Below are 26,958 nucleotides of genomic sequence, written 5' to 3' on the forward strand. Positions count from 1 at the left end.
CACACATGCTGTTCTGCAAATATATACTGAAAAAAATCTGTCTAACTTAAAGAAGTGTTCAGTGATAGTTGGAAAAGAAAAGTTGAAAATAAGCTAAAACTTCAAAAATGTCAACTATCACTAAAGACATCTTTAAGTTTTAGGTTATTTTCAACTTCTCCAGGGGGTTATCGTTTCCTCCAAACTGTTTTACCATTTGTTATCAAGTTACGCAGTAATGTCCAACATATCTTGGCTAGCATGTTTGGAGAATGTTAGTGGAAACAGATTGTTTTAGTTAGCGGTGCATTGAAAAGCAAGCGACCTAAACAACCCTAGCGACCGAAACAACTATCACCACATATCAAAGCTTTCCTGTTTGGCAAAAGTATTTGAAATCAGTAGCTAGGTTTCCATCCAATTTGCGATAGTTTATTGAAATATTCAAAAACCGGCATACGCCTCTTCTTTAAAACCACTGGATGCCGTTTATCATTGCGTATTCTGCTTTATTACGGGTGAATGTTTTTGCAAACATAATTGTGTTCATTATCAGATAACGCAACATTGCCTTCTGTTCATTTACATTTACTCTCGTGCAGAAACTACCATACTACCTCACATCGCTCCTGACATACAGAAGTATGAAATACCTTACTCGCTCCCAGGAATAGATCATTCTTTAAATTATTTTAGTTGCTACCGATTTAAGTAAAACAGCATTTAGTTTTTACGCACCACATACATGGAACACATTTCAGAATACTCTACAATTGGACACACTAGTGTCTTTTGGGCATTTCAGGACATTGGGAAATGACCTATTCACAGAGGAATGTATATGTTTTTATACTGTTTTACAGTATAAATAAAATGATACTGTAATTGTATTTATCATGCTTCTGCTGTCACGCCTGCTCCAGCTATTTCCCCACTGGGGCTCGAGGGCGCCGGGCTGCCCAGCATTACGCACTCCTGTCGCCATCATTACGCACACCTGCTTCACTCGTCACGCGCATCAGCGATCATTTGGACTCACCTAGACTCAATCACCTGTGTTATTTCCTTCCCTATATCTGTGTGTCCCCCAGCTCTGTTCCCAGCTTCCGCATTAACGTTCGTATGTCGTTTTGTTACCCGTGTGCTGACGCTGTTCCTGTCTTGTTCCTTGTCTGTTCCTCATTAAATGTTTGACTCCCCGTACCCGCTTCTCGACTCCAGCGCCGGTCCTTACACCCGCCTTTGATTGTAATAATTGTGTCACTAATTCCCTATTATGTACTTTGTATTTTCATGATGAATTATGTGAAATCAGGGCTCCCTTGTAAAAGAGACATCGGTGTCAATGGGACTTTGATGAATAAATCAAGTTTGAATAATAATAATAATAATAATTAGGTAACCCGTGCTTTTCTCATGCCTTTGAGAAACGGATCAAATCCATATCCTCTAACAGTGCTACATTCTCAAAGACATTCCATCAAGCTAGATTATTCTGGACTTTGTTAAATAACCATGCTTGGAGGAAACAACAACAACCTAGGGAATATGAAAGTAGTAACTAAACACCCCTTTGAAGGATCCCTTTCAATGGCAATGCCACGGAACACACTTAAAGAGGAAATTATACCTTTTTAGCACCTCAGATACCTTAGATACTACTGTTATGCAGTTTTTCCTTTATCTGCAATTGATTGAATTGAGAGCTTAGTATTATAGTATACAGGTAGATAGAAGTAGGAATGCCGTACAGCATTATCAGGGTGGAAGATGTAGGAGGCTGGGGAGTTGTCTACAATGATGACTTTGTTGAGGTCCCTGCCCAGCCGACTCAGGTCTTTAACATAGTTTCCTTGGTGGAACACGCAGGATTCCCGGAAGAGACGGTGTTGGAAGGCACCCCATTTATCCAGCAGGTCGGAGACTGGATCGGCATACTGGCACAAAAGGAAAACACACACAACATTGTCCCTGATGTTATGTCACAGAAAGATGTGTGTGTCTACACATTTATTACGAAATATGTGTGTATGGATGAATAACAGATTAGAATGGCAGGGCAAAGTTTCTAAGAATTCGAAACTTAACATGTCAAACACGTGTCACAGGCTCAAAGGGGAAGTTTTGTATTTTAGATGGCCCCATCACTTCCATTGATTTTTAGCTAGCAGTTACTAAAGTTAGCTGAAGCTTGTAGTGGCTGTTTCAAGAAAACCAAACCATGGATTACAGTTTCTCCTGGCCCATTGACTACTTTCAGGGTGAGGACCATCTGACATCAACGTTGTAAAATCATGAACTTCCCTTTAAGGCTAGTACTTGTTAGATCCTGTCAACCTTTAATTTAATAAAACCTTTAGATATGTCAATCAGCATTTCGTTTAATGAACTCACCTTGGATAAACTGGCAGTGAACAGAACACACTCAAACAACTCCCCCATTCTTTTGAGATACTCATCCACATTGGGTCGCTTCAACACGTACACCTGAGGTAATAAAAACAAGACATATGGAAATACTCAGGATTATTTACAAAACGTTTACGTACATTTGTTTTTGCCAAAGATGTTAATGCTCTTAGCAACTTTTTTAAAATAGAAGATCTTAAATAATTTGAGCGAGAAATGCGCCTACTCCCCCTCGTCTGTGACTTTTGGCTACACCTTGCTTTGCGTGTCCAGCTTTACTGCTATGGGATGCCAGATGATATTGAGGTTAATGGGATGGGACATGAGAGGGGAGAGACTGAAAGAGAGGTTTCCTTTGACAGCATATCAGACTTCTTTGAACAATCATATTACCCTAAATGTCCATGTGGAATAGTCAATCAGGTGCAGCTAGGGTTGCAAAGCTACTGGTAATTTATCAAAGTTACCAGAATCATATTATTCATATATATGCACACTGAACAAAAATGTAAACGCAAAAATGTCAATGATTTTACCCAGTTACAGTTCATATAAGGAAAACAGTCAATTAAAATAAATTCATTAGGCCCTAATCTATGGATTCCACACTACTGGGCAGAGGCGCAGCCATGGGTGGACCTGGGAGGGCAAAGGCCCACCCACTGGGGATTCAGGCCCAGCCAATCAGACTGAGTTCTTCCCCACAAAAGGCCTTTATTACAGAAATACTCCTCAGTTTCATCAGCTGTCTGGGTGGCTGGGCTCAGACGATCCTGCATGTGAAGAAGCCGGATGTGGAGGTCCTGGGCTGTCGTGGCTACACATGGTCTGCGGTTGTGAGGCCGGTTGGACGTACTGCCAAATTCTCGAAAACAACATTGTTGGCTTACGGCAAAGGCTTACGGCAAAGGCTTACGGCAAAGAAATGAACATTCAATTCTCTGGCAACAGCTGTGGTGGACATTCCTGCATTCTGCATCCTAATTGGACACTCCTTCAAAACTTGAGACATCTGTGGCATTGTGTTGTGTGACAAAACTGCACATTTTAGTGGCCTTTTATTGTCCCCAACACAAGGTGCACCTGTGTAATGACCATGCTGTTAATCAGCTTCTTGATATGCCACACCTGTCAGGTGGATGGATTATCTTGGCAAAAGGGGATTTGATCCCTAACAGGGATGTAAACAAATTTGTGCAAAACATTTTAGAAAAATATACTTTTAGTGCGTATGGAACCTTTCTGTGATCTTTATTTCAGCTCATGAAACATGGGACCGACACTTGACATGTTGCGTTTATATTTTTGTTCTGTATGCTATTCATTTTTTATATCTGTCCATATTGTCCATGAGTTTCTAGTGGATAAAGCATATGGTTCAAGAAAAAATTACCTAATTAATGAAAAAAAGCATCTTATCAACAATGGCATTATTTTCAATTAACTCAGCAACTTTTCAAACTTTTGATTTTTTTTTACAACTGCCACCAGTTTGGCACCAACACATTTACAACAATGACATATTGACATAGTAAAAGAAAAAATGTGTACAAAAAAATATATAAAGGGTATTTCATGCTGAAACCCTCATATTAAACACAAATGGTATCACTAAGTACATTTTTTATATCAGGGATGGGCAATTTAGCGGCCCGACCCTCGGATTAATTTCCGTCCCTCAGATCAATTTACATTCAATCAGGGTCTCAACTTACTGCTGCGAGGTAGAATAGTAGAATACACAAGGTGCACTTTCGAAATTTGGTTGTGCATAAAATCACTGACATTCACTCAATTAGCCCATTTCAGCTAACATTTTTAGATTGGTAAATTAGTCTAGTGGCCAGCTATCTAAACTAATAGTAATTAAGGTCGAATTAGAGTTCAGATTTGTTGTGGCCCCCACCCCCATCAAAGTTGGCCATTCCTGGTTTATAATAAGCATAATGCTTTACAGCTTTGTAATTCTTTTTTTGATCATCTTATTTGATTATTTTATATATTGTACATGTGATAAAGCCACACAGAGGGCCATAGATAATTACAGACACCTGTGATAATCTGAAGTACCCAAAAGGCCACCAGAAGTAATCTTGTAAAATTCCCCAAAATCCTTCAAATGTTTACAGTAATATACCCTACCTTTGCAACTCTAGGTGCAGCCTATTATCTGTATATGGAAAGATATGCCTGTCAATAAAGAACTTTCACTCAATTTCTGCTCACATCCATTTCTCAAAAGAACATGACGCTATCGGCCTTGTTCCTGAACCAAGTCATCCCGAATAGGCTGTGCCCACTTAAACAAGCCTATCCTGGATTACTTGAAACAGACCCAGGCCTGGGGTATAAAACAGGAGTGATCTTCTGTCTTCTTTCTGGAGTTAGCCTTTAAACTAGGCAAAACTACAGCAGGTCCTGCAATCTCCGATGTGATCTTCTATGGACTGGCCAGAATCTGCTCTAGGGACCGAGATTGATGGGCCCAGTGATTTCTAAGAAGCCAGTCATACTTCCTTGTTTCGTCAGCCCACAGAAATAGCCACCCGCTGCTAGGATCCGTCAACAGAGAAGGCCAAAGCTCTGTCAGATAGCTATCCTAGCGCACCGGCGCTACAGCACAAACAGAGTCACCGAGTAAACAGTGGTGGAAAAAAGGTTTGAACTAATTAAACACTTTCATAACAAAGGAGAGGCATTCCAACATAGCATGGATATTGGGAGATTAGATTCTGTAATTTTATTTGAGGTCATGGCCACTTTACAGCTCCTTTCATTGTGGTACTATGAAGGAGAGAACCTGTGAAAAAGGCTAAGAATTGAAACTGAAAAGAGTCGCACTTACCTGGTGAACTGTTCCATCAATTTCCACTGGAATGATAAAATCAGCATTGTTCACAGGCTGTTGGGAGCAAGAACATTCCATTTAAGAATCAAGTACGGAACAGTGTGTTTGAATTAAGACATTAAACATGTGCTTTACAATCTTGTACGGAACACATTAACTCTAGTTTGTGGGGTTTTTTTTATGTAAAAAAATATTTTTGAATTAGGTCATTAAAACATGTGCTTTACAAGCTTGTAAAGACTGTAAAGCAAAAATAAAAGGCTCACCATCAGCGACTTCAGAAATAACAGTATGTAAGTAATATGTTTCCATTCGAGACACTGAAATATAATGTATTTGACAACACCTATAAAAGTGTGATTTATAGGTCTTCTACCTAAAACAAGTCTCTCAAATGTTAGGTTAGTCACGAGTACGTGCTATGCAGGACACCATGACCTAAATTCATAGTCTATTCATAGTCTATGAAGTAATGTTGAGCCGAGCATAACATGCATTACATACATTACATATGTATACAGTGCCTTCAGAAAGTATTCACACCCCTTGACCTTTTCCACATTTTGTTGTGTTACAGCCTGAATTTTAAATGAATTAAATTTAGATTTTTTTTTGTCACTGGCCTACACACAATACCCCATAATGTCAAAGTGGAGTTACAAATTAAGCTGAAATGTCTTGAGTCAATAAGTAGTCAACCCCTTTGTTACGGCAAGCATAAATACGTTCGGGAGTACAAATTTGCTTAACAAGTCACATAATAAGTTGCAATAATAGTGTTTAACATGATTTTTGAATGACTACCTCATCTCTGAACCTCACACATACAATTATCTGTAAGGTCAATCAGTCGAGCAGTGAATTTCAAACACAGATTCAACCACAAAGACCAGAGAGGTTTTCCTATGCCTCACATAGAAAGGCATCTATTGGTAGATGGGTAAAAATAAAAAAGCTGACATTTAACATCCCTTTGAGCATGGTGAAGTTATTTTGTGTCATTGCACCCAGTCACTACAAAGATACAGACGTCCTTCTTAACTCAGTTGCCGGAGAGGAAGGAAACAGTTCAGGGATTTCACCATAATGGCAGTGATAGGAGAAAACTGAAGATGGATCAACAACATTGTAGTTACTCCACAATGCTAACCTAATTGACAGAGTGAAAAGGAAGCCTGTACAGAATAAAATATATATATAGTACCAGTCAAAAGTTTGGACACACCTACTCATTCAAGGGGTTTCTTTATTTGTGACTCACCACCTAGATTCCGTCTTATGTAGCAAAATGTGAAATTGTGTTTTTTACATTGCATAAAAGCAGAGCCTAAGAGCTACAAAATGGTTTATCATACACTGCATTTGAGGAACAATGGGAACGTAATTATGCTTTGAAAGTTGATCAACTTGTAAACTCACTTTTGAGAAAATCACCTTTGAATGTTTTGGTATCTAGTGAAGAGCTCTTCTTTGTCTACACCCATTCAGCATCATTCACACCTTCTTAAGCTTTAGCCCCTCCCATCTCGTTTCGCTGTCAGAGCGCACACTTGACACTCTGGCCGATGATTTGTTTACGTTTGGATAACATGAAAACAGCCTAACCAGCTCTGCTGGCAACAATTTAATTATGCTTTTTTGCAGACGTTTAATGACACCGGCCATATTCAACGGATGTTGTACAGATGTCACGTAACATTAGCTAACGAGCCAGCCAGCTAAGGTTAGCTAGTTAAACAACAATGAACAAAGTGCAAACACTGCAAACTAGAAAAGCAAACAGCTCTGGGAAACAAATAATAACGTCCGCTAGGGAGCTTGCCAGCTAACTTTAGCTAGCTAGCTAACAGTACACTTTAGCTTAAGACATATAGCTAGCTAGGGTAAACAATGAACCTAGCTAGGTAAACAACATTTAAAATCACACACGTCACATAACGTTAGTTAACGAGCCAGCCAGCTAACGTTAGCTAACGAGCCAGCCAGCTAACGTTAGCTAGTTAAACTACAATGAACAAAGTGGCAACAATGCCTAACATTAGGCTCTAACTAGAAAAGCAAACAGCTCTGGGAAACAAATAATAACTTCCGCTAGGGAGCCAGCCAGCTAATGCTAGCTAGCTAGGTAAACAATGAACCTTGCTAGGTAAACAACAATGAACAAAGTAGCAACAATGCCACAGTGCTGGGAGCTAACTCACCAGGTCCAATGTTAGCTAGCTAACATTAGACTCTAACTAGAAAAGCAAACGGCTGTGGGAAACAAATAACAACGTCAGCTAGGGAGCCAGCCAGCTAATGTTAGCTAGCTAACAGTACACTTTAACTTGAAATTAAACCACTTCCTGTCAAAATTAGAAATGTGTAATATATGAAAATGTAGCTAGATAATGCTAGACTATCTTACCTGCATACATCAACATGCATCATGGACGCATCACCCTGTCAAGGATGCCATACCACGGTTGCCCTTAATTTGAAGATGTAATCCGGAGACAGGTGTTTTCTCCATCTCTTTAGCTATCATACTCTAATTCCACTGATTTCAAAACTTGATCCTCCAGAAAATGGAGAGCAACACTTATGCAGCTCCACTACACAATACATTAAAAAAAGCCCCGTTCGACAGGATTACCAACACAGACTGAAGAGCTCAAATAGACAGACGTCTTCAATATGGCAGACCAATCCGAACTCCTCAGCATGTACAGCCCACTCATTATCTCAGCCAATCATGGCTAGTGGGAAGGTTGATGATTTTTTTCTGTGGCTTAAGCAACAAGGCTCGTAATTTAACAATTTGATTCGTATTTACAGATGGCATACAAGTTTGTTATTAAGGCACATGAAAGCATGAGGGCATTTCTGCCAAAAAACGCATTTTGATAAAAAACATTTTTTTAAACATTCAAACGGCTCTCCTGTGAAGTCGTGACTTGCGACATATGCCTAGTTTCCTGAATCGGGTCACAGAAGATAGCCCTATTTGGTACAAGACAAAGTCCATATTACGGGCAAGAACAGATCGAATAAGCAAAGGGAAACGACAGTCCCTCATTACTAAAAGACATGAAGGTCAGGCAATCTGGAAAATGTCAAGAACTTTGAACGTTTCTTCAAGTGCAGTCGCAAAAACCATCAAGCGCTATGATGAAACTGGCTCTCATGAGGACGGCTACAGGAAAGGAAAACCCAGAGTTCTCTCTGCTGCAGAGAATAAGTTCATTAGTTACCTGCCGCAGAAATTGCAGCCCAAAAAAATGCTTCACAGATTTCAATTAACAGACACATCTCAACATCAACTGTTCAGAGGAGACTGTGTGAAATAAGGCTTTCATGGTCAAATTGCTGCAAAGAAACCACTACTAAAAGGACAACAATAATAAGAAGAGACTTGCTTGGGCCAAGAAACACGAGTAATGGACATTAGACCGGTGGAAATCTGTCCTTTTGTCTGATGAGTCCAAATTTGAGATTTTTGGTTCCAACCAACGTGTCTTTGTGAGACGCGGTGTGGGTGAACGGATGATCACCGCATGTGTGGTTCCCACCGTGAAGCATGGAGGAGGAGGTGTGATGGTGTGTGGGTGCTTTGCTTGTGACACTGTCTGTGATGTATTTAGAATTCAAGGCACACTTAACTAGCATGGCTACCACACCATTCTGCAGCAATATACCATCCCATCTGGTTTGCGCTTAGTGGGACTATCATTTGTTTTTCAACAGGACAATGACCCAACACACTTCCAGGCTGTGCAAGGGCTAATTGACCAATAAGGAGAGTGATGGAGTGCTGCATCAGATGACCTGGCCTCCACAATCACCCTACCTCAACCAAATTGAGATGGTTTGGGATGAGTTGGACCGCAGAGTGAAGGAAAAGCAGCCAACAAGTGCTCAGCATATGTGGGAACACCTTCAAGGCTGTTGAAAAAACATTCCAAGTGAAGCTGGTTGAGAGAATGCCAAGAGTGTGCAAAGCTGTCTTCAAATGTCTAAAAACATGTTTTCACTGTCATTATGGGGCATTACTGTGTGTCGATGGGTGAGAGAAAAACATATATTTAATACATTTTGAATTCAGGATGTAAGACAACAAAATGTGTAATAAGTCAAGGGGTATGAACACTTTCTTTAGGCACCGTATATGCATGGGTTTTGTTAAATACACATGTGACTAGTTCGAATGCTTTCAAGGTTTTACTTGACAATTTTTGACTGCATGCCACGTCTGACACCAAGTCAGAATTTGATGCCAGCTAATTTTGGAGAGACACTTTCTTTTGCTCTGTGGAAGATCTACCAGCACACCAGACTTGTTCACATCACTATTGGTTCACATGGTAATTGGTTCACATGCATATTTAGCAAAATCATTTCAAATCCATTTAACAGATGTCAGTGATTCCACCACTAGCATGACCGTAGTAGCCACCCAGACATCCAGGTCAGTGAGCACAGGGTTGATGCCAATCTGAAGTCACGTGTAAATAAAACACCGAGACACATTTTTAAAACTACTCTGTAACATGTCATTAAAGAGTATTGAAAATCAAGTTTTCGACTTTGTATCGATAGTCTAGTTGAATACATACACCCAAATTCACAGTATTACTCTAAAATCAATCAAAGTTGCCATACTATGGAAGAAAACAAGCCAACTTAAGTTAGAATAGGACAAACTGTATATCTCTCAGAGAATAGGACATGAAATATATATCTCTGAGAATAAACATCTTTCATTTACTATACGTACCCCTCCATTACCTTTTTGGACAATCAATCCCATTATATACACACTACACCTTGTGACTCGCCTTCAATAAAATGCTCCCACTTTCATTGACAGTTTAAACCTGTGGCCTATCTTGTGACATTCTTTGGGACAGACGGTGATTAGATGGCCAAGACCACCTGTCGTCGGGAAGAGCACATTATACCCATTATGCAGCCAATCGTGGAAATACCGAGTAGCATAGATAAGAATACTCGCTAGAAGCGAGTTTAATGGTAACTGCAGTTGATTACCAGAATAAACATGAATTAACATCAATTATCATTCCAAATAAATCTGATCCCTGTAACTTCTGCTTCCAACTCACACTCTCAAACACATAGATCCCCTGAAAGCAGTTCACTTTCCAGCTCACACTTTCAAACACATAGATGCCCTGAACACAGCTCACTCTCCAGATCACAATCACCTGAGTTCTGATCACACTATTTAGTTCAGTTCATTGCACCCTATCTTTGTGAGGTATTGTTAGTTTTTGTCCATATTCTATTCAGAGCTCTGTCCCCCCCCATATTAGTTCTCCCGTGTATTGTAGTTTTTGGCCATGTTCACTAACAATGTTTTTTTGCCTATTCCCTTTCTGTACTTTTGCCAATCAGATTTCCTGTCATCAACCTCTTGCCTGATCTCCCGGACTACGTTATTAGCCTTTTTCCCTGCCTGTACTGTTACCTTTTTGGACCCCCTGTGTTTGACCTTCTGCCTGCCCCTGGACCCAGCTACCTGCCTCCTCCTGTGTATGACCTCCTGCCTGTCCCTGGACCCTGCTACCTGCCTCCTCCTGTGGTCCTTTACTAAATAAACACCTGCTGCGCCCTGCTCTTGAAACCAGCACTCTGTCTCACATCATACTCATTGCAATCACAATGGATACATGACACAAATATAAAAAGTTGTAAACAGGAAGGGACATATCACACAATATTTGATATGGACTATAATTTCAATACCAGGTGTAAAAGGTTACTTGGAATTCAAATGTATTCTTTAAAGTGCGAGATTTTGACAATTACTTACCCAGAGTCAGATGAACTCATGGATACCATTTTTATGTCTGTGTGCAGTTTGAAGGAAGTGAAGGTAGTTTCTAGAGCCATTGCTAACTAGCGTCAGCGCAATGACTAGAAGTCTGTGAGATCAGCTAGCTGATTGCGCTTACTCTAGACACCAGTTAGACCTCTCACTCAAACCTTTGTCATTTTTTTTGTCTCATGTTGCACCTACCCCAAACTTTCCATGAATATTGTTATTATGTTACTGAATGTATTAAGAGTATTTTCAGATGTTGTTATTGACAAATGCTGCAAAGACTACAGTAAATCAACTAAATAAATAAAATCAACAGTGTAATGTTTGGATTCAGTCTTGTGTCAAGTGAACTGTTGTGTCCCCACCTTTTATCTGATAATTACCCGATAATATTCCAAAATGTTCCCTTTTCATTTCTACCGTGGTTATGCATATTTTTCTCATATTTATTCTGCTAGAAACACTAACATGTTTCCCTATCCATAAAAGCCAATTCCCACAAGTGTAAAGGGTTAAGAAATTAATATTGATATGGACAAAGAAAAAGAAAACAATGCTCATTATCAAATGTATTATCATATTTAAATTTTGCTTTACTAATTAGTATAAAAGAGAGAGTGGAAATCAATCAAGTATTCTCTGTTAACGTTTGTCCTCAAAGAGCGGGTCACTCGCGTCAGCTTACCTTGAATGAACTGTGCACTAATGTTTCATCCAAATCAATCACCACACAGATCTTCCCTGAGTCTTGTGACTTGAGTTGAGGTAGCAGAGGTTTTGCCGGGACCTGAAAACAAATAGTTAGATGTCAGGTCAATGAACAGCCAAATGATGCCATCATATTCATAGATGCAAATTGGATTATTTTGTTATGTTTGTGCCAATCAAGACAACACTGTGGCATAATGCAAAAACACATTAAAAAGTGTGTGTGTGTGGGTCATGAATTAAACTGACGATTCATAACATTACCTCATGAATGTGTAGTGAGAAAACACACTGGTAAAAGGTTTGCTTGTGAGGTTGAGATAATTGAATTATAGAAGAGCATGTCCATAAGGGGGCATAAGAAAGCTATTTCCCAACAGCTGGTGTTCTGTTGATGGAAAAGTAAATATCAATGTGACTATGGACTGTCATGGGTCTGTGGACTGACTAAGAGCTAACCATTCCCTTATCAAGTGGTCCATTTAAATATTTTTATTTAACGTTTATTTAACTAGGCAAGTCAGTGAAGAACAAATTCTTATTTACAATGACGGTTTACCAAAAGACAAAAGGCCTCCTGTGGGGACAGAGGCTGGGATTAATAAAATATAAATAAAATATAAATATAGGACAAAACACACATCACGACAAGAGAGACAATACTACGTAAAGAGAGACCTAAGACAACAACATAGCAAGGCAGCAACACTGTGAAACCGACTCTACTAGCAAGAGGAAATGTGATGACCAAATAAGCATCCTATAAACACTGTGCAATTCAAATTTCTTTAACCCAGCAAAGTAAATAACCAGGTCAGGAGGAGAGTAAATTGTATATTTTCTAGTTTGACATAAATACCATCTGCTGTGCAAAGCAATAAGAACCTTATGTTAAACCATATCCTCCTCTATTTTAGTTCTGTTGTCACAAATTTGATCCAAAGCCAACACATCCAAAGCTAACACTGAATGGACAATATGTAAAAAAAAACTTGGCCTAATACTTAGACAAACACATTTCACTCTTTTCTCTGGCAAATTTCAGTTTGTTGTCACTCCATGCGAAACGTTCATATTCCACACTTCTGAAATTTGAAAGCGGAGCGTTGATCAAATTAGGTGCATGTCACAGCTATTCCAGCGGATTTCAAGCACGGTGCAAAGACCTTGTAATACCTGTTCTCTAGGCAGGACGCAGTACTCGCATTCACAGGACTCAAAGGACTCATCGTCACTCAGCTCCTCCTCAGACTCCTCACTTAGTTGTTCAGAGGCCACAATCTTAAAGAATTCATGCAACTGCATTTTCTCATCCAGCTCACTTTGTTCAGAGGGCTCTGTTGGTTCGGCGTGATGTGCAAGTGGCTCGCGGTCTATGGAGTCTTTACTATGTTCAGCACCATCAAGAGGGAGGCTTGTTTTCTCAGACACCTGCTCTGAAAGGTCCTCTGACTCTGGGCGTTGGAGATGCTCTGAGACGCCATTGTGTTCCTCCCAGTTCTGAGACAGATATAGTGTGTTTAGCTGCTCACATATCTCAGATGACTTGTTTTGCTCATCTATCTCTTCGGAAGAGGTTGTGGAGGAATCAGTTTGATCCCCATTGAATTCAATACCATCAGGCATAGCAGGTTTGCTTCCTTCAGTGCATAATGCAGTGTCTTTGGTTATAACCTCAAATGATTCCGGGGATTCATTCTCCTCAGCACATGGTGCGTCATTCTTTCCCTCTTCAGTGCAGACTCCATCTTTAAAATGTGTCTCAGGAGTGCTGTCATAATCAATTTCTTCATTACACTGATCATGAGAGTCTTCTTCAGTACAGAATCCATTAACTTCTTGATTAACATTAGATTCATCGGCTTCACTTTGATATTCATGGTGCTCTTCAGCACTCGGTTCACAGGCCTCAGTGCATAGTGCATTATCTTCCCCTTCGGTAGAGAATTGCGTATGTTGACTGCCATATGCATCGAAATCTTCATCACACGGCCCATAGGATCCATACACTTTGTCTTCAGCATATTGTCTGTATAATTCGTCTTCCGCGATGCATATTGTCTGGTATTCTTCATCACAAGTTTTCTCTTCTTCAAAGCACGGTTCATAAGTTTGATCATTTTGGCCATCATATGCTTCATCATCTTCAACAGAAGATACGTCAGAAGAGGATCCATGAGATGCTTCCTCTGCACGGTGTTCGTCGTACTTGTTGTCCTCATCAACTAAGGGACCATTGGCCCGAGCGTCACCAGCTTCATTTTCAGCAACGCAAAGTTCCTCTTCCTCAACAAAGGGCTCGTAGGCCTCAGCCTCAATAGCATTGTCTCCCGCTACAAAAGCGTCATAAAACTCAACTTCGTAAGCCGAGGCTCCTTCAGAACAAGACTTGCACGATTCCTCATCTGCAAAGGATCCAGAGGCGGACGTCTCATCCTCAGCGCAGTCTACATTAAATAGTCCATCCTCAGCACAGTCTACATTAAGTTGTCCATCCTCAGCACAGTCTACATTAAGTTGTCCATCCTCAGCACAGTCTACATTAAGTTGACCATCCTCAGCACAGTCTACATTAAGTTGTCCATCCTCAGCACAGTCTACATTAAGTTGTCCATCCTCAGCGCAGTCTACATTAAGTTGTCCATCCTCAGCGCAGTCTACATTAAGTTGTCCATCCTCAGCACAGTCTACATTAAGTTGTCCATCCTCAGCACAGTCTACATTAAGTTGACCATCCTCAGCGCAGTCTACATTAAGTTGTCCATCCTCAGCACAGTCTACATTAAGTTGTCCATCCTCAGCACAGTCTATATTAAATAGTCCATCCTCAGCACAGTCTACATTAAGTTGTCCATCCTCAGCGCAGTCTACATTAAGTTGTCCATCCTCAGCGCAGTCTACATTAAATAGTCCATCCTCAGCACAGTCTACATTAAGTTGTCCATCCTCAGCACAGTCTACATTAAATAGTCCATCCTCAGCGCAGTCTACATTAAATAGTCCATCCTCAGCACAGTCTACATTAAGTTGTCCATCCTCAGCGCAGTCTACATTAAGTTGTCCATCCTCAGCACAGTCTACATTAAATAGTCCATCCTCAGCACAGTCTACATTAAGTTGTCCATCCTCAGCGCAGTCTACATTAAGTTGTCCATCCTCAGCACAGTCTACATTAAGTTGTCCATCCTCAGCACAGTCTACATTAAATTGTCCATCCTCAGCACAAGCATCATAAGATCCATCAACTTCTTCCACTTCTTGACTAAAAACTTCAAGCCCTTTTTTGGCACAGGGCATTTGTGTTTCTTCCTCATTCATAATGGACACGTGAGTTTTGCGTTGTTCAAAAAACAGCTCATGCACCCCTCCCCCTTCAAAACAGGAGGTATAAGGTCGCCTTTGGGAAAAAGTATAAGTGTCCTCTTTATCAAATAAGTCAAAGAATTCCTCAACAACGACTGCATCCGAGTGAGGCTTGTCTTCATCAGCATAGCTTTCCTCACATTCTACCACAACTGCACAATTATCAAATGATTCCCATATATCTGAACTGGATTTGTCCTGTGCTCCTTCTTCCACCAACGCCTCATAGGATTCAGCTGAATCAGTTAATGGGCCTGAATTTATACTGTCATAAATCAAAGATTCAAAAGACCTTGTTTCAATGGATGAGCACTCAGAAGACTTGTCTTCCTCATAATAAAATGAACTGCTAGGCTCATAGCATTTGTCACCTGTGCTTTTATGTTGACAAGGATAGCTCTCACAAGAATTAAATCGCTCAGAGAGTTCACACTGTACACTTGTCTCTCTTTGCTCATAGACAGTGTTTCGCAGTTCACAGTGCCCAGAGGGCATATCATAGTCAGCAGATTGATGATTGCTTTGTTCAGCAAGCAGAGTTTGCTCAGAAGGTTCATGAACTTCAGAGACATGTCTACTTTCATTGGGAGAATCGTGTGCAGCAGGTATGTTCAAATCTGAAGACTGTATAGGTTCTAATATTATGCAAAACTCAGAGTCAAAAAGCCCACAGATTTCAATTTGTTGAAATGATGGCTCAGAGGGCTTTAAATCCTCATCAATTGGCTTTGTAGTCTCATTATACTCTGTTGGGTCATCAATATGATTGTATTTTTCCGAATACTCACAAATTCCAGTATAGTGCTCAAATGATATTTTTGATTCATTGGATTCAGAGATGTCAGGTATGAAGTCAGATATCTTACATTGCTCTAAAAACTCAGAGTTCTCAGCAGGTTCGCTTGACTCAAAGGACTTACAGTGTTGATCAGAAGACTTGCATTGTTCAGATGACTGGAAGCATTCTGTGAAATGTTCACAGTGTTGGCTAAATCCAGAAGTTAGACAGTCATTAGCATAGTGCTCAGAGGACTTGCTGAAGTCAAAGCACTCACAATGTTGAGAACATTCTTCAAATGATTTGCTTAACTCAGGAGACTTATACTGATTAGTGTGCATGTGGAGAACAGGATAGTCCTCGCAAGGCGTGTTGATGCATTGCTCAAACCCCCCAGAAAGTCCATTATAATGCACAAAAGGTTTGCTCTCTTCTGCATGTTCTCCATTCATGCTGTAATGATCGACAATCTGCACAGCGGGATCCATTTGTCCATTGACCTTCTGGTGTTCAGTATAGTCCAAAGAGTTTTTTCTTTCATCCACAATGATGCAGGGTTCAGCAGATTGTGCAGAAGGCTCAGTTGATTCCATGGCTTCAATTAGTTCAGACACCTCGCAGTGTTCAGCAGGCATGCTTGCTTTTGGGAAATGTGTCAAAAGATTTGCTTTGATTAGAGTGCCTTTTCAGGTACAAAGGGAGCTGACGTTCTCCAATAGGTTTGTAGTGTTCAGAGGTTTTGCACTTTTCCAAGCATAGAGAGAGAGAGACTTGTTTTCTCTAGGGAGGCGACACAGTCCAGAGGGCTGGCATCTCACAAGACTGCTCCTTTGGTAATGGTGGCTTGAACTGCTGGGGGTATTCACAGTCTACAGCCCGCCTGAGACACCAGCAGCAGAGTACACGTTGACTTGACAGGTCACAACCACACTGAGACCAACACATGGCCCCCTCTCCATGAGACCGAGCAATTTATTTTCGGGCTTCAAGAGACGTGACAAATAACTCCTGGAATATCAAATCACTGTAAAAAGCTGAAGTAAGGCATACATCTGAAACTGACACCCGAGATGCGTCTTGATCACCTAATCTGTCCGTAGTGAGTTAACTGCCATGTTGTTCGCTAAGTGTTCACATAGAGTCATTGTCATCTGCCTAAAAATTGGAATTGCCTTTTATCATCTCCTCTTCAGCAGGGAATGCTTTAAATCAGGGATGGGCAACTGCCGGCGATGCAAGTCTACAGATTTTGCTATGGGGCGGAGAGAAGATGTAGAAATTTTAAAACTAATTTCATGCAATTCTACTAATTTTGCCATGGGGCGGAGAGGGAAATTAGCTGTTTTACCACAAAATCTGTGAAATTCTACACATTTTGCCATAGGTTGGAGAGAAATGTTTGTAGTTTTTAATATGATATCTGAGTGAGACTGACTAACAAAGTCAATGAGGGCCCGCCGGGTGGTAATCGACCATGATTAGTACAAGTTTAGATTGCTGGCTAACTTACCAATCAACTAGACTAACTTACCAATAAAATGTTGACCTGGGCTAATTGAGTAACGAAATAAACTGCTGATGCACAACCAAATTTCCAAATTGTACCATGTGTGTTCTACTATTCGAATTTGAAACAGGAAGTTGAGACCCCGACTAAATTCAAATATTTATATTTGTTTAGGGGGGGATTGATCCGAGGGCCTTGCAGTTGCCCATCCCTGTTTTAAACCTAACCCTATCCCTGTAACCTTAGCAAGCAGTTGCTTATCAACATATAGTTTGTTGGTAGTATGACCATCTACATCTACAGATGGAAAAATCCAGACTATCCAATCTGGACTATGCAAATAAAGTGTGACCCAGGAAATCAACTCTAAAAACTGGCATTTTTCTCTCCACCGTCAAGAAGGGGGCCGCAAAAATATTTTAAAAAATGTTGATCTCCCACCCCCATCAAAGTTGCCCATCTCTGCTGTAAAGTGATTCACCTTAATGCACCGACAAAGAATGACTGTTTTCTGATAATGCATTACAGTCTGTGCTGATTTAATTGTATATAATTTTTGACTCATGCTGTCTTCTGGGTTAATTTATTGGCAGTGAAATATTTCATTTTAAGGCAGAACTGCAAAAATGTATTGACCAGAGAACTTGTAAATATGAAAGGACATTGGGCAAAGAAAACATGTGTACCGCTCAAGTGGCTCTCAATCATGTTGACCACATGATGCTAAATTACCATAGAGAGAGTGAGGGAGAGATAGGCGATATCACAAGCAAGGGCAAGAGGGAGAGAGGGATGTAAGGACGAAGACAGCTTACTTTTGAAATGGTCCCATTTTCTTCCACCGATAAGGGGGCATTGTTGTTGACTGGGATTTGCTCGGTTTCTTTGTGACAGAGGCAGCAGAAGAGACTTCGAAAAATGCCACGACTGCGGGGCTTCTTTGAGGAAACGACATGGGCAGGGGCATCTAAAAGAGAAAGCATTCAGATAGTATTCAGCTGTCCTTATGTTACCTCAGAGTGGTTGTTTCACAATAGGTGGCAGAAAGTTATAGCCATGGCTTACGTAACAAAGTCAGATGCCCACCTCAGTTATGGAAATAGTTAAGCAAAACTAAAATGACAGGAACTAACAAAATAAATCTGTCAAATGAATCACACAAGTAGTGTATAAGAAATAATATCTCAAATAAAAAAGTTTAGGGGACAGTCATGTTGATAGTTATGACTAGCCCTTAAAAAACAGTATTAATTTCCACACCCTTATCTTTTCATTGGTTTACATTTTCTATGCTTAGTTTGAAATACAGCGGATTTCCTACGATTTTGAATCATCAGGTTGGACTCTTTCAGCCCATTTATTTTTATTTTTATAATCTTAGAAGAAACATAAATATACAGTAAGTAATGTCTGAAATGTGTCTAGTTTTTTGTTGTTGTTGTATGTATTCATCCACCCTACTGACTACATTTAAGAGTTTAAGATAAAAAATAAATAAAAAAAATCACTATTGTACATTAAGACTCATCCGACCGATAGCCACTGTGATGTAGTCATGAAAATCAGATTAAAAAAATCTATGTACAGTATATAGTTAATATTGCAGCTCACAATTGTCGTGTTATACTGTATGCACGGCATGCATTATATTTCATACTGTAATTATTGCCGCCATCTCATGAAGCCAGTTGTTTGTTTTTCCCAGCTCTATTAATAGAACAGATTGTCACCGCATAACAGCCAGCAAACTACAGTATTATCTATTTATTTATAAATATGTTTGATCTTTTGCTAGATAAAATCCTTTTTAAAATCATCTTGTTTCCAAGGGGCTCCTGAGACAACAATGTTCTGTAATTTCTATGAATTAGGTTAACTTAAAATCACACCCGTTTCATAATGGCAAAACTAATGAACTGACACAAAGTAATAAAAAAAAAACACCATATTACTTTGTTCAATGGCAGACTGTTCACATTTCACCGACCCACTTCACAAACCAATTAATGTTGAACTGAGGACTGTTGAAGACGTCTTTCAATTGGAGCTGAAACCGGACTAAGCCACAAGGGAATACACCTACGCAGGGTGCATACTTGCTAGAGGCTTACAAGTCATGACGTTTGTGTGCAAACATGTGAAGGAACAGGGCAGGTGAACACATGGGTGGGAAGAAACATCATGCTGCCTTCCATGTTAGCTCTTCTGATATTACACATTAGAGCACTTTAAATAGCACACCACGAGCAGCTGCTGACAGTGGTTAATGATGGGATTCTTTGTATATATAGCCTAGCGCGCACTCACTCCAGGCCATAAACGGAGACGCAAAACAAAACCTTTTTGTGTTGGTATAGCTAGGCCTCGTGTTAACCTGGTGCAGCTAAAATGTATTTCAAATATGTATTATTTAACCACTAAATTAGTGATTGAGTTGATTAAAGAAAAACAGAGACCCTTCAGATATTGCAGTTATATGAACTTGAGGCTGGAACTTGACACATACTGTCAGGGGCGCCACCAGGGATTTTGGGCCCCATGAAAATATATCACATTGGGCCCCAACACCACAGGACACACCAACCCTGCGCAATTGCTGTAACCACACACCTCCAGAACCCAATCGACCCAATCAAAGCTTTAAATAACTCTACCTTTGCAGGCTTGCAACTCTCTTGTAGTCCAATATTTACTGTACGATATTTACTGACAGTGAGCCGTGGAAATATAACACTGTGCAGACATGCATGCAACATTCTGCATACAGTGGAATTCACTATTTGATGCAAGACTGATACCCTCTATAAGAAATGTGCTAAAGGCCATCTTTTACAGTCTACATGTCATTTTAATGGTAAAAATCTTGAATGGAAAATTCTCTTAAAATGAATGCATAACTAAAATAAATATAACTTAAATATACATTAAAATAAATTAACATTATCATCTATAGAATGATATAACACACAACATATTAAAATCAGCAGCAGATTTTTGAACAAAGTATACATACCAACTAGAAAATAAGCAGCTGTAAAAGTGAAAATGAAAAACAAAATGGAAATGGACATGAAAAGGCCTGATGGTGGCGCTAGAGGAAAGGTCAAGTGGTCAACAAATCAATAGGTTTCTTCCACTTGGCGTCTTGACTGTGCACAACACATTTTATGGCAATCCAGCCATTACTTTGAGATATATCTTGTTCTCAGTCTCAGTCTCAGCCTGTGGGCATCATGTGTGTAGTGATCAAATATCCATAGCCATGCCATTTAGCACTGGCCCTTGCTCAGCCTTACTCACCAAGAGCCCAGCGCCGAGCCTTCTTGCTAGCAAAGTCATTGATCAAGTCTTTTAAGTCCAGCTTTCTAGCTAACTGACTTTCTATGGAGAGCATGGCAAGACTGCAAAGCCTGTCCTGGGACATAGCGGACCTCAAATAGTTTATCAGTTTTAGCTTACTGAAAGCTCTCTCGCCACCAGCAACAGTCACAGGCAGTGTGCAAAATATACGTAAAGCAATACACACTTCTCCAAAACTGCTTTGCAGCTGCATCTTACAAATTGCATTCAGGAGACCAAGAGGGGACAAGTTAGGGGGGAAAGAGGCAGCATATACAGTGTTCAGGTATCTTACTTAATTTTGAAGCTCAGATGTAAGATCTCTGGAATACTTAATGATCAGTGGTTGGAACACTCAAGGGACTTTATCCTCACTAATCTGCCCAACTTTCAGAACAGCAGAAATATCTTCTACAATTTTTGCAGTGGTGTGGAACCTAGTGTACAAGTCACTTATGATGTTGTCCATAGCAGTAAAAAAACACTGTGTTCTGAAACACCGTTGCTGCACTGTCCTGAGCTGTCTCCTATTGAGAGGTTTCATCATGGAATTTCTTCCTTTTCCTCTGGAGGCTGTGTTCCTTGCTAAATTGAGGTACAACATCCAGTTGCGTAGCAATCAGTGTTGCCTCAGACAGGAGAGACTCCCATCCATCTCTAAGAGCCTGCATCTCTTCCTTTCATGCTCTGATATTGGCTACCTCTGTGTCAAGTGAGATTTGTCCTGACTGGAGAATCACATTCCTTTCCCCAACTGACATGTCATTCAACACAATGCTGCTCACGTCCTTCTTCAGTTGGGAGTAGGGCTGGTTCAGGGGTATGGGGATGGGGAGACAGGGCTGCTGAGCCTGAAGCTGCCAGGCCAGTTGGGCCTGGCACCAGGCAGGGGCAGGGACAACTGATTTAGTATGAATAGCTTGCTAAAAGAGTGTAAACACTCAAAATTTTCTGTGAAGATATTAAGTAACTAATTTTAGGGGAGCAAAATTAGCCTATTTTACTATGGACTAAGCTAACAGGTACATTTCCATCACTCACGGACTACACCCACTTTCCTTTGTGAAAAATTGAGTGACATACTGTCGGCCCTATCATTTCCCTCTCCTGGCTTTCTTTGCTTTCTTTTTGTTTTTGGAAGCCAGATTTTTCTTCAGGAAGCTGAAACATGATGCTCCACCGGCACTCCTCACTAGCAATTCACTGCTAGCAAGTACCGTTCTCGCCTGGTTTGGGTTCAGGCCCCAACCATTTCATGTAAATGGGGGGGGAGGTTGCCAAAAACAAGAAGAGAAAAAGAAACCACTTGTTTTATTAGTAAACTCAGCAAAAAAAGAAATGTCCTCTTACTGTCAACTGCGCTTATTTTCAGCAAACTTTGCGTAGGTTTGTGCCCATATGCAACGTTGTTGCCGGTGATGTCTGGTGAAGACCTGCCTTACAACGGGCCTACAAGCCCTCAGTCCAGCCTCTCTCAGCCTATTGCGGAGAGTCTGAGCACTGATGGAGGGATTGTGCGTTCCTGATGTAACTCAGGCAGCTGTTGTTGCCATCCTGTACCTGTCCCGCAGGTGTGATGTTCGGATGTACCGATCCTGTGCAGGTGTTGTTACACGTGGTCTGCCACTGCGAGGACGATCAGCTGTCCATCCTGTCTCATTGTAGCGTTGTCTTAGACATCTCACAGTACGGACATTGCAATTTATTTCCCTGGCCACATCTGCAGTCCTCATGCCTCCTTACAGTATGCCTAAGGCACGTTCACGCAGATGAGCAGGGAGCCTGGGCATCTTTCTTTTGGTGTTTTTCAGAGTCAGTAGAAAGGCCTCTTTAGTGTCCTAAGTTTTCATAACTGTGACCTTAATTGCCTACCGTCTGTAAGCTGTTAGTGTCTTAACGACCGTTCCACAGGTGCATGTTCATTAATTGTTTATGGTTCATTGAACAAGCATGGGAAACAGTGTTTAAACCCTTTACAATGAAGTTCTGTGAAGTCTTTTGGATTTTTACAAATTTTTACAAATTATCTTTGAAAGACAGGGTCTTGAAAAAGGGACGTTTCTTTTTTTGCTGAGTTTACATAACAAGCCACACTTCACTGCAGAGAATAAGAGACAAATGACCACAGAGCATAAAAGTAAATGCAGAGCACAACATTTTTTGTCTGAATAATAATAACACTTTCCTGTTTATAGAAATACAGATCAGTGGAGGGAGTATAGCCTCTGTCAAGCCTGGGAGCTTAGACTACTGCCTCTGCCCAGAGGCCCGTGCTTATGTGGCACAGACTGTTAGATGCCATATTCTGCATCATGGTTCGAGTCTCTGTTGCAGTTTTGTCTTCCGCTACATTGGTGGCAGCAGTGGGATCACTGCAGTGGTCTCATGTTGGGGAAGCGTGCACTTGCACGTGTTCGGGGCTTGGTGCGTGACTCATGAACACACACCTGGCAGTAGACCAATGGTAGTGTAGTAGTGGGACAGCCTGAACATGAGTAGCTTGATGTCTCTTGGAGGACAACTACTCAATTTGAATTGATGTCTAACATATACTGAACAAACATATAAAAGCAACATGCAACAATTTCAAAGATTTTACTGAGTTACAGTTCATATGAGGAAATCATTCGATTGAAATAAATAAATTAGGCCCTAATCTATGTATTTCACACGACTGGGAATACAGATTTGCATCTGTTCGTCACATATAACTTAAAGAAAATGGGCCTCACAATGGCCTCGAGATCTTGTCACTGTATTTCTGTGCATTCGAATTGCCATCGATAAAACGCAATTGTATTCGTTGTCCGTAGCTCATGCCTGCCCATACCATAACACCACCGCCACCAAGGGGCACTCTGTTCACAACGCTGACATCAGCAAACCGCTTGCCCACACGACACCATACATGTGGTCTATGGTTGTGTAGCCGGTTGGACGTACTGCAAAAATTGGAAGCGGCTTATGGTAGTGAAATTTACATTCAATTCCCTGGCAACAGCTTTGGTGGACATTACTGCATTCTGCATGCCCATTGCCCGCTCCCTTAAAACTCTGTGGCATTGTGTTGTGTGACAAAACTGCACATTTTAGAGTGGCCTTTTATTGTCCCCAGCACAAGATGCACATGTGTAATGATCATGCTATTTAATCAGCTTCTTGATATGTGACACCTGTCAGGTGGATAGTTTATCTTGGCAAAGGAAAAATGCTCACTGACAGGGATGTAAACAAATTTGTGCACAAAATGTGAGCGAAAGAAGCTTTTTGTGCATGTGGAACATTTCTGGGATCTTTAATTTCAGCTCATGAAACATGGGACCAACACTTTACATGTTGCATTTTTATATTTTTGTTCAGTGAAAATCAGGAAAAGAAATAACTGCTACATTTTTGTTCATTTGACTAACAGGCTATTTAGCCATAAAGGTGTATCCTACATTGTTTCCATAACTTTACTACAAAATTAACTTGAAGATGCACTATGCCAAAATCACCCTGCCATTTCCTAGTTTCTAAAATTCTAATAGTTTGCCTAATTTCAGTTCAACAAGCAGGTATAGTGTACAATCCTTGTACTATCTAAACAGCTGTGAGATATATTTTCCATAACCAAAAATAATGTATTTTCAGCAGTTTGAAGCTGGTGTACAACACTGAAAATAAAATATGCAAAATTAAATTTAAGAACAGGCGCATAGAAATAGCACACATAGAACAGATCTACCACTTCTTAGACTTGCTTTCAATGAGAATGACAGATCTATAACATTTCTATGTGAATTTGGTCGGATTGTCCAAGTTACATATCAAAAACATTGGAAACGTCAGACAAGTCATGTCGGCCCCGCCCCTTCCCCTAACGCTTTCAAAAACACGGTTGTGATTTCCTACTTAAAATGTTGACTCAATAATTTCAACTACATCCTTTTATATATGCAAGATGCTATGTCAAACAAAAAGTTATTAGTTGAAATAATAATTTAAGCCTTTCATTGGGCCATGTCGTAGGCGAGCTATATGGCTTCACAATGATCGTTACGATTATTCAAACGTTTGACTGTAAATTACAATAATTTCAAGCAATTATTTATGGTAGTGCAATATTACAGGGGTCTCTACATATTCCGTTGAACTTTAAAATGGATGTATTTATTTAGGTCTGGCCTTGACCATCTAAACACCACCCTGTCTTGTGTATGTATATCCACTTTGTCATGCGCAACAGAACACTTCTTGAAAACTTTTCCAAACTCACCTTCCTCGCGCAGAGTATAGTTATCCTCTTCATCCCTTGTTACTTGCGTGATTATTGAGGACGAGATGTCCATTAGTTCCGTAAATAAATAAAAACAGCCGTGTATAATGTCGACGATGTATAATAGCTCAAGGAAGTTTAAATATAGAAAATATGATTTATATTTTGCCACTCCCCTCAGGATATTTTTGTAAAATAGCCCCTATTCTAAAGCTAATCTCTTGAAAACATCGGTGCATATGAAATAAAATATTAAAATAAAGACATAAAAGGGGCAGATTCTAGTTGACAACTTTGTTTCAATATGGAGTTCAGTTCAGTACCTTCAATTTCTCGATACAAACATGGAACTTGACGGTTTCAAGGCAGCCCAGTCTTAAAGCGACAAAAGTTTATGTCCTTATAACATTTTGGAATATCCGACAATGTCACACAAAAACGATGTATTTCCCATGTTTATTTTTTTATCAATTCATATATTGAACCGGATCATAAAACATAATGAATATTTAACAGTAGACAATATTATTGAATAATATTTATGCTTTTCGTCCAAAGCAGTAGGCTATTTCTAGCGATCAAAAATACTATATGCTGCCTTGACATAACGAGATGTTCGAGAAACGCATTGTTACAGTTTCTTGAAAGCTGAATGTTTGTAGTAAACTTTGTAGATCAGGAGCAGCCGACGAGGGTAGCCTTGAAACCGACTAACGAAGGAGAATGGAGGTTAGTAATCAGTGGCAAAGTAAGAAATTCGTTGGTAGGTGGGCCTGCATAAATTTGGTTGGGCCCCATATATATATATATATATATATATATATATATATATAATTTTACTCATTTTGTCATGGGGTAAAGAGAAAGATGTAGCTAATCTCATGCTATTCAAAATATTTTGCAATGATGCTGAGAGAAAATGTTGCTGTTTTAAAGCTAATTAAAGCTGAAATATAGGTGTGTTGACTGAAAAAGACACTGGATTATGAGCTTTCTTGTTTGCTAAATGAATAAATGAAATTGGCAGTATCATGGTGTATATAGCTATAGAAGCACTGTGACATACGCTGAGTGTACAAAACATTAGGAACACTTGCGCTCTCCATGACATAGACTGACAAGGTGAATCCAGGTGAAAGTTATGATCCCTTATTATGTCACTTGTTAAATCAAATCAAATTGTATTTGCCACTTGCTTCATAATGAACAGGTGTTGACTAACAGTGAAGGCCCTTCCCAACCATGCAGAGAGGAAAAATTGAAAACTAATAACACAAGGAATAAATAGGAAAATAATAACACAATTCTGTCCTGAGTGGCTCAGTTGGTAGAGCATGGAACTTGCAATGTCAGGGTTGAGGGTTAAATTCCCATGGGGGACAAGTATGAACAAATAAGAAAATGAATGCACTCACTACTGCACTATTGTTGATGTGCAGGGGTTGAGGTAGATAATAAACAGCAGTTTATGTGATGAGTCAAAAGAGATTAGTGCAAAAAGGGTAAATGCAGATATTCCAGGTAGCTATTATTTATCAGTCTTATAGCTTGGGGATAGAAGCTGTTCAGGGTCCTGTTGGCTTCAGACTTGCTGTGTGGTAACAGAGAGAACAGTCTATGAGTTTGGTGGCTGTACTCTGACAATTTTTAGGGCCTTCCTTTGACACCGCCTGGTATAAAGATCCTGGATGGCAGGGAAATCGGCCCCAGTGATATATTGGGCCGTACGCACTACCCTCTGTAGCACCTTGCAGTCGGATGCCAAACAGTGGCCAGTGATGCAGCCAGTCAAGATGCTCTCAATGTAGTTGTAATTTTTTTAAATTATTATTTTTAGTATATTACCACCCTTTTTTGATCTTATCTCATCGCTGCAACTCCCCAACGGGCTCAGTAGAGGTGAAGGTGGAGTCATGCGTCCTCCGAAACAAGACCATGAACAGCG

At 40.2% G+C, this 26,958-nt stretch overlaps 1 protein-coding gene across 3 annotated transcripts in view; it reads right to left on the reverse strand.

The window, feature by feature from the left end:
• LOC139547025 (carboxy-terminal domain RNA polymerase II polypeptide A small phosphatase 1-like) overlaps positions 1-25,718 on the reverse strand; it is a 33,071-nt gene extending 7,353 nt beyond the window's left edge. Inside the window, exons 1-6 of one of the 3 annotated variants that reach the window (XM_071356071.1) lie at positions 25,014-25,718; positions 18,232-18,383; positions 11,746-11,847; positions 5,234-5,290; positions 2,374-2,466; positions 1,731-1,916 (exon numbers count right to left, since the gene is read on the reverse strand). In XM_071356071.1, coding sequence (XP_071212172.1) covers positions 1,731-1,916; positions 2,374-2,466; positions 5,234-5,290; positions 11,746-11,847; positions 18,232-18,383; positions 25,014-25,086 — 663 coding nt within the window. In that variant the 5' untranslated portion in view covers positions 25,087-25,718. Of the gene's footprint in view, positions 1-1,730; positions 1,917-2,373; positions 2,467-5,233; positions 5,291-11,745; positions 11,848-12,944; positions 16,830-18,231; positions 18,384-25,013 lie in introns of those variants that run through there. The other 2 variants (XR_011669306.1, XM_071356069.1) reach the window with 2 other exon arrangements.
• Positions 25,719-26,958: the final 1,240 nt, after the last annotated feature.

The sequence above is a fragment of the Salvelinus alpinus genome, chromosome 20 (genome assembly GCF_045679555.1).
Source record: "Salvelinus alpinus chromosome 20, SLU_Salpinus.1, whole genome shotgun sequence".
In the NCBI taxonomy this organism is placed as follows: Eukaryota; Metazoa; Chordata; class Actinopteri; order Salmoniformes; family Salmonidae; genus Salvelinus; species Salvelinus alpinus.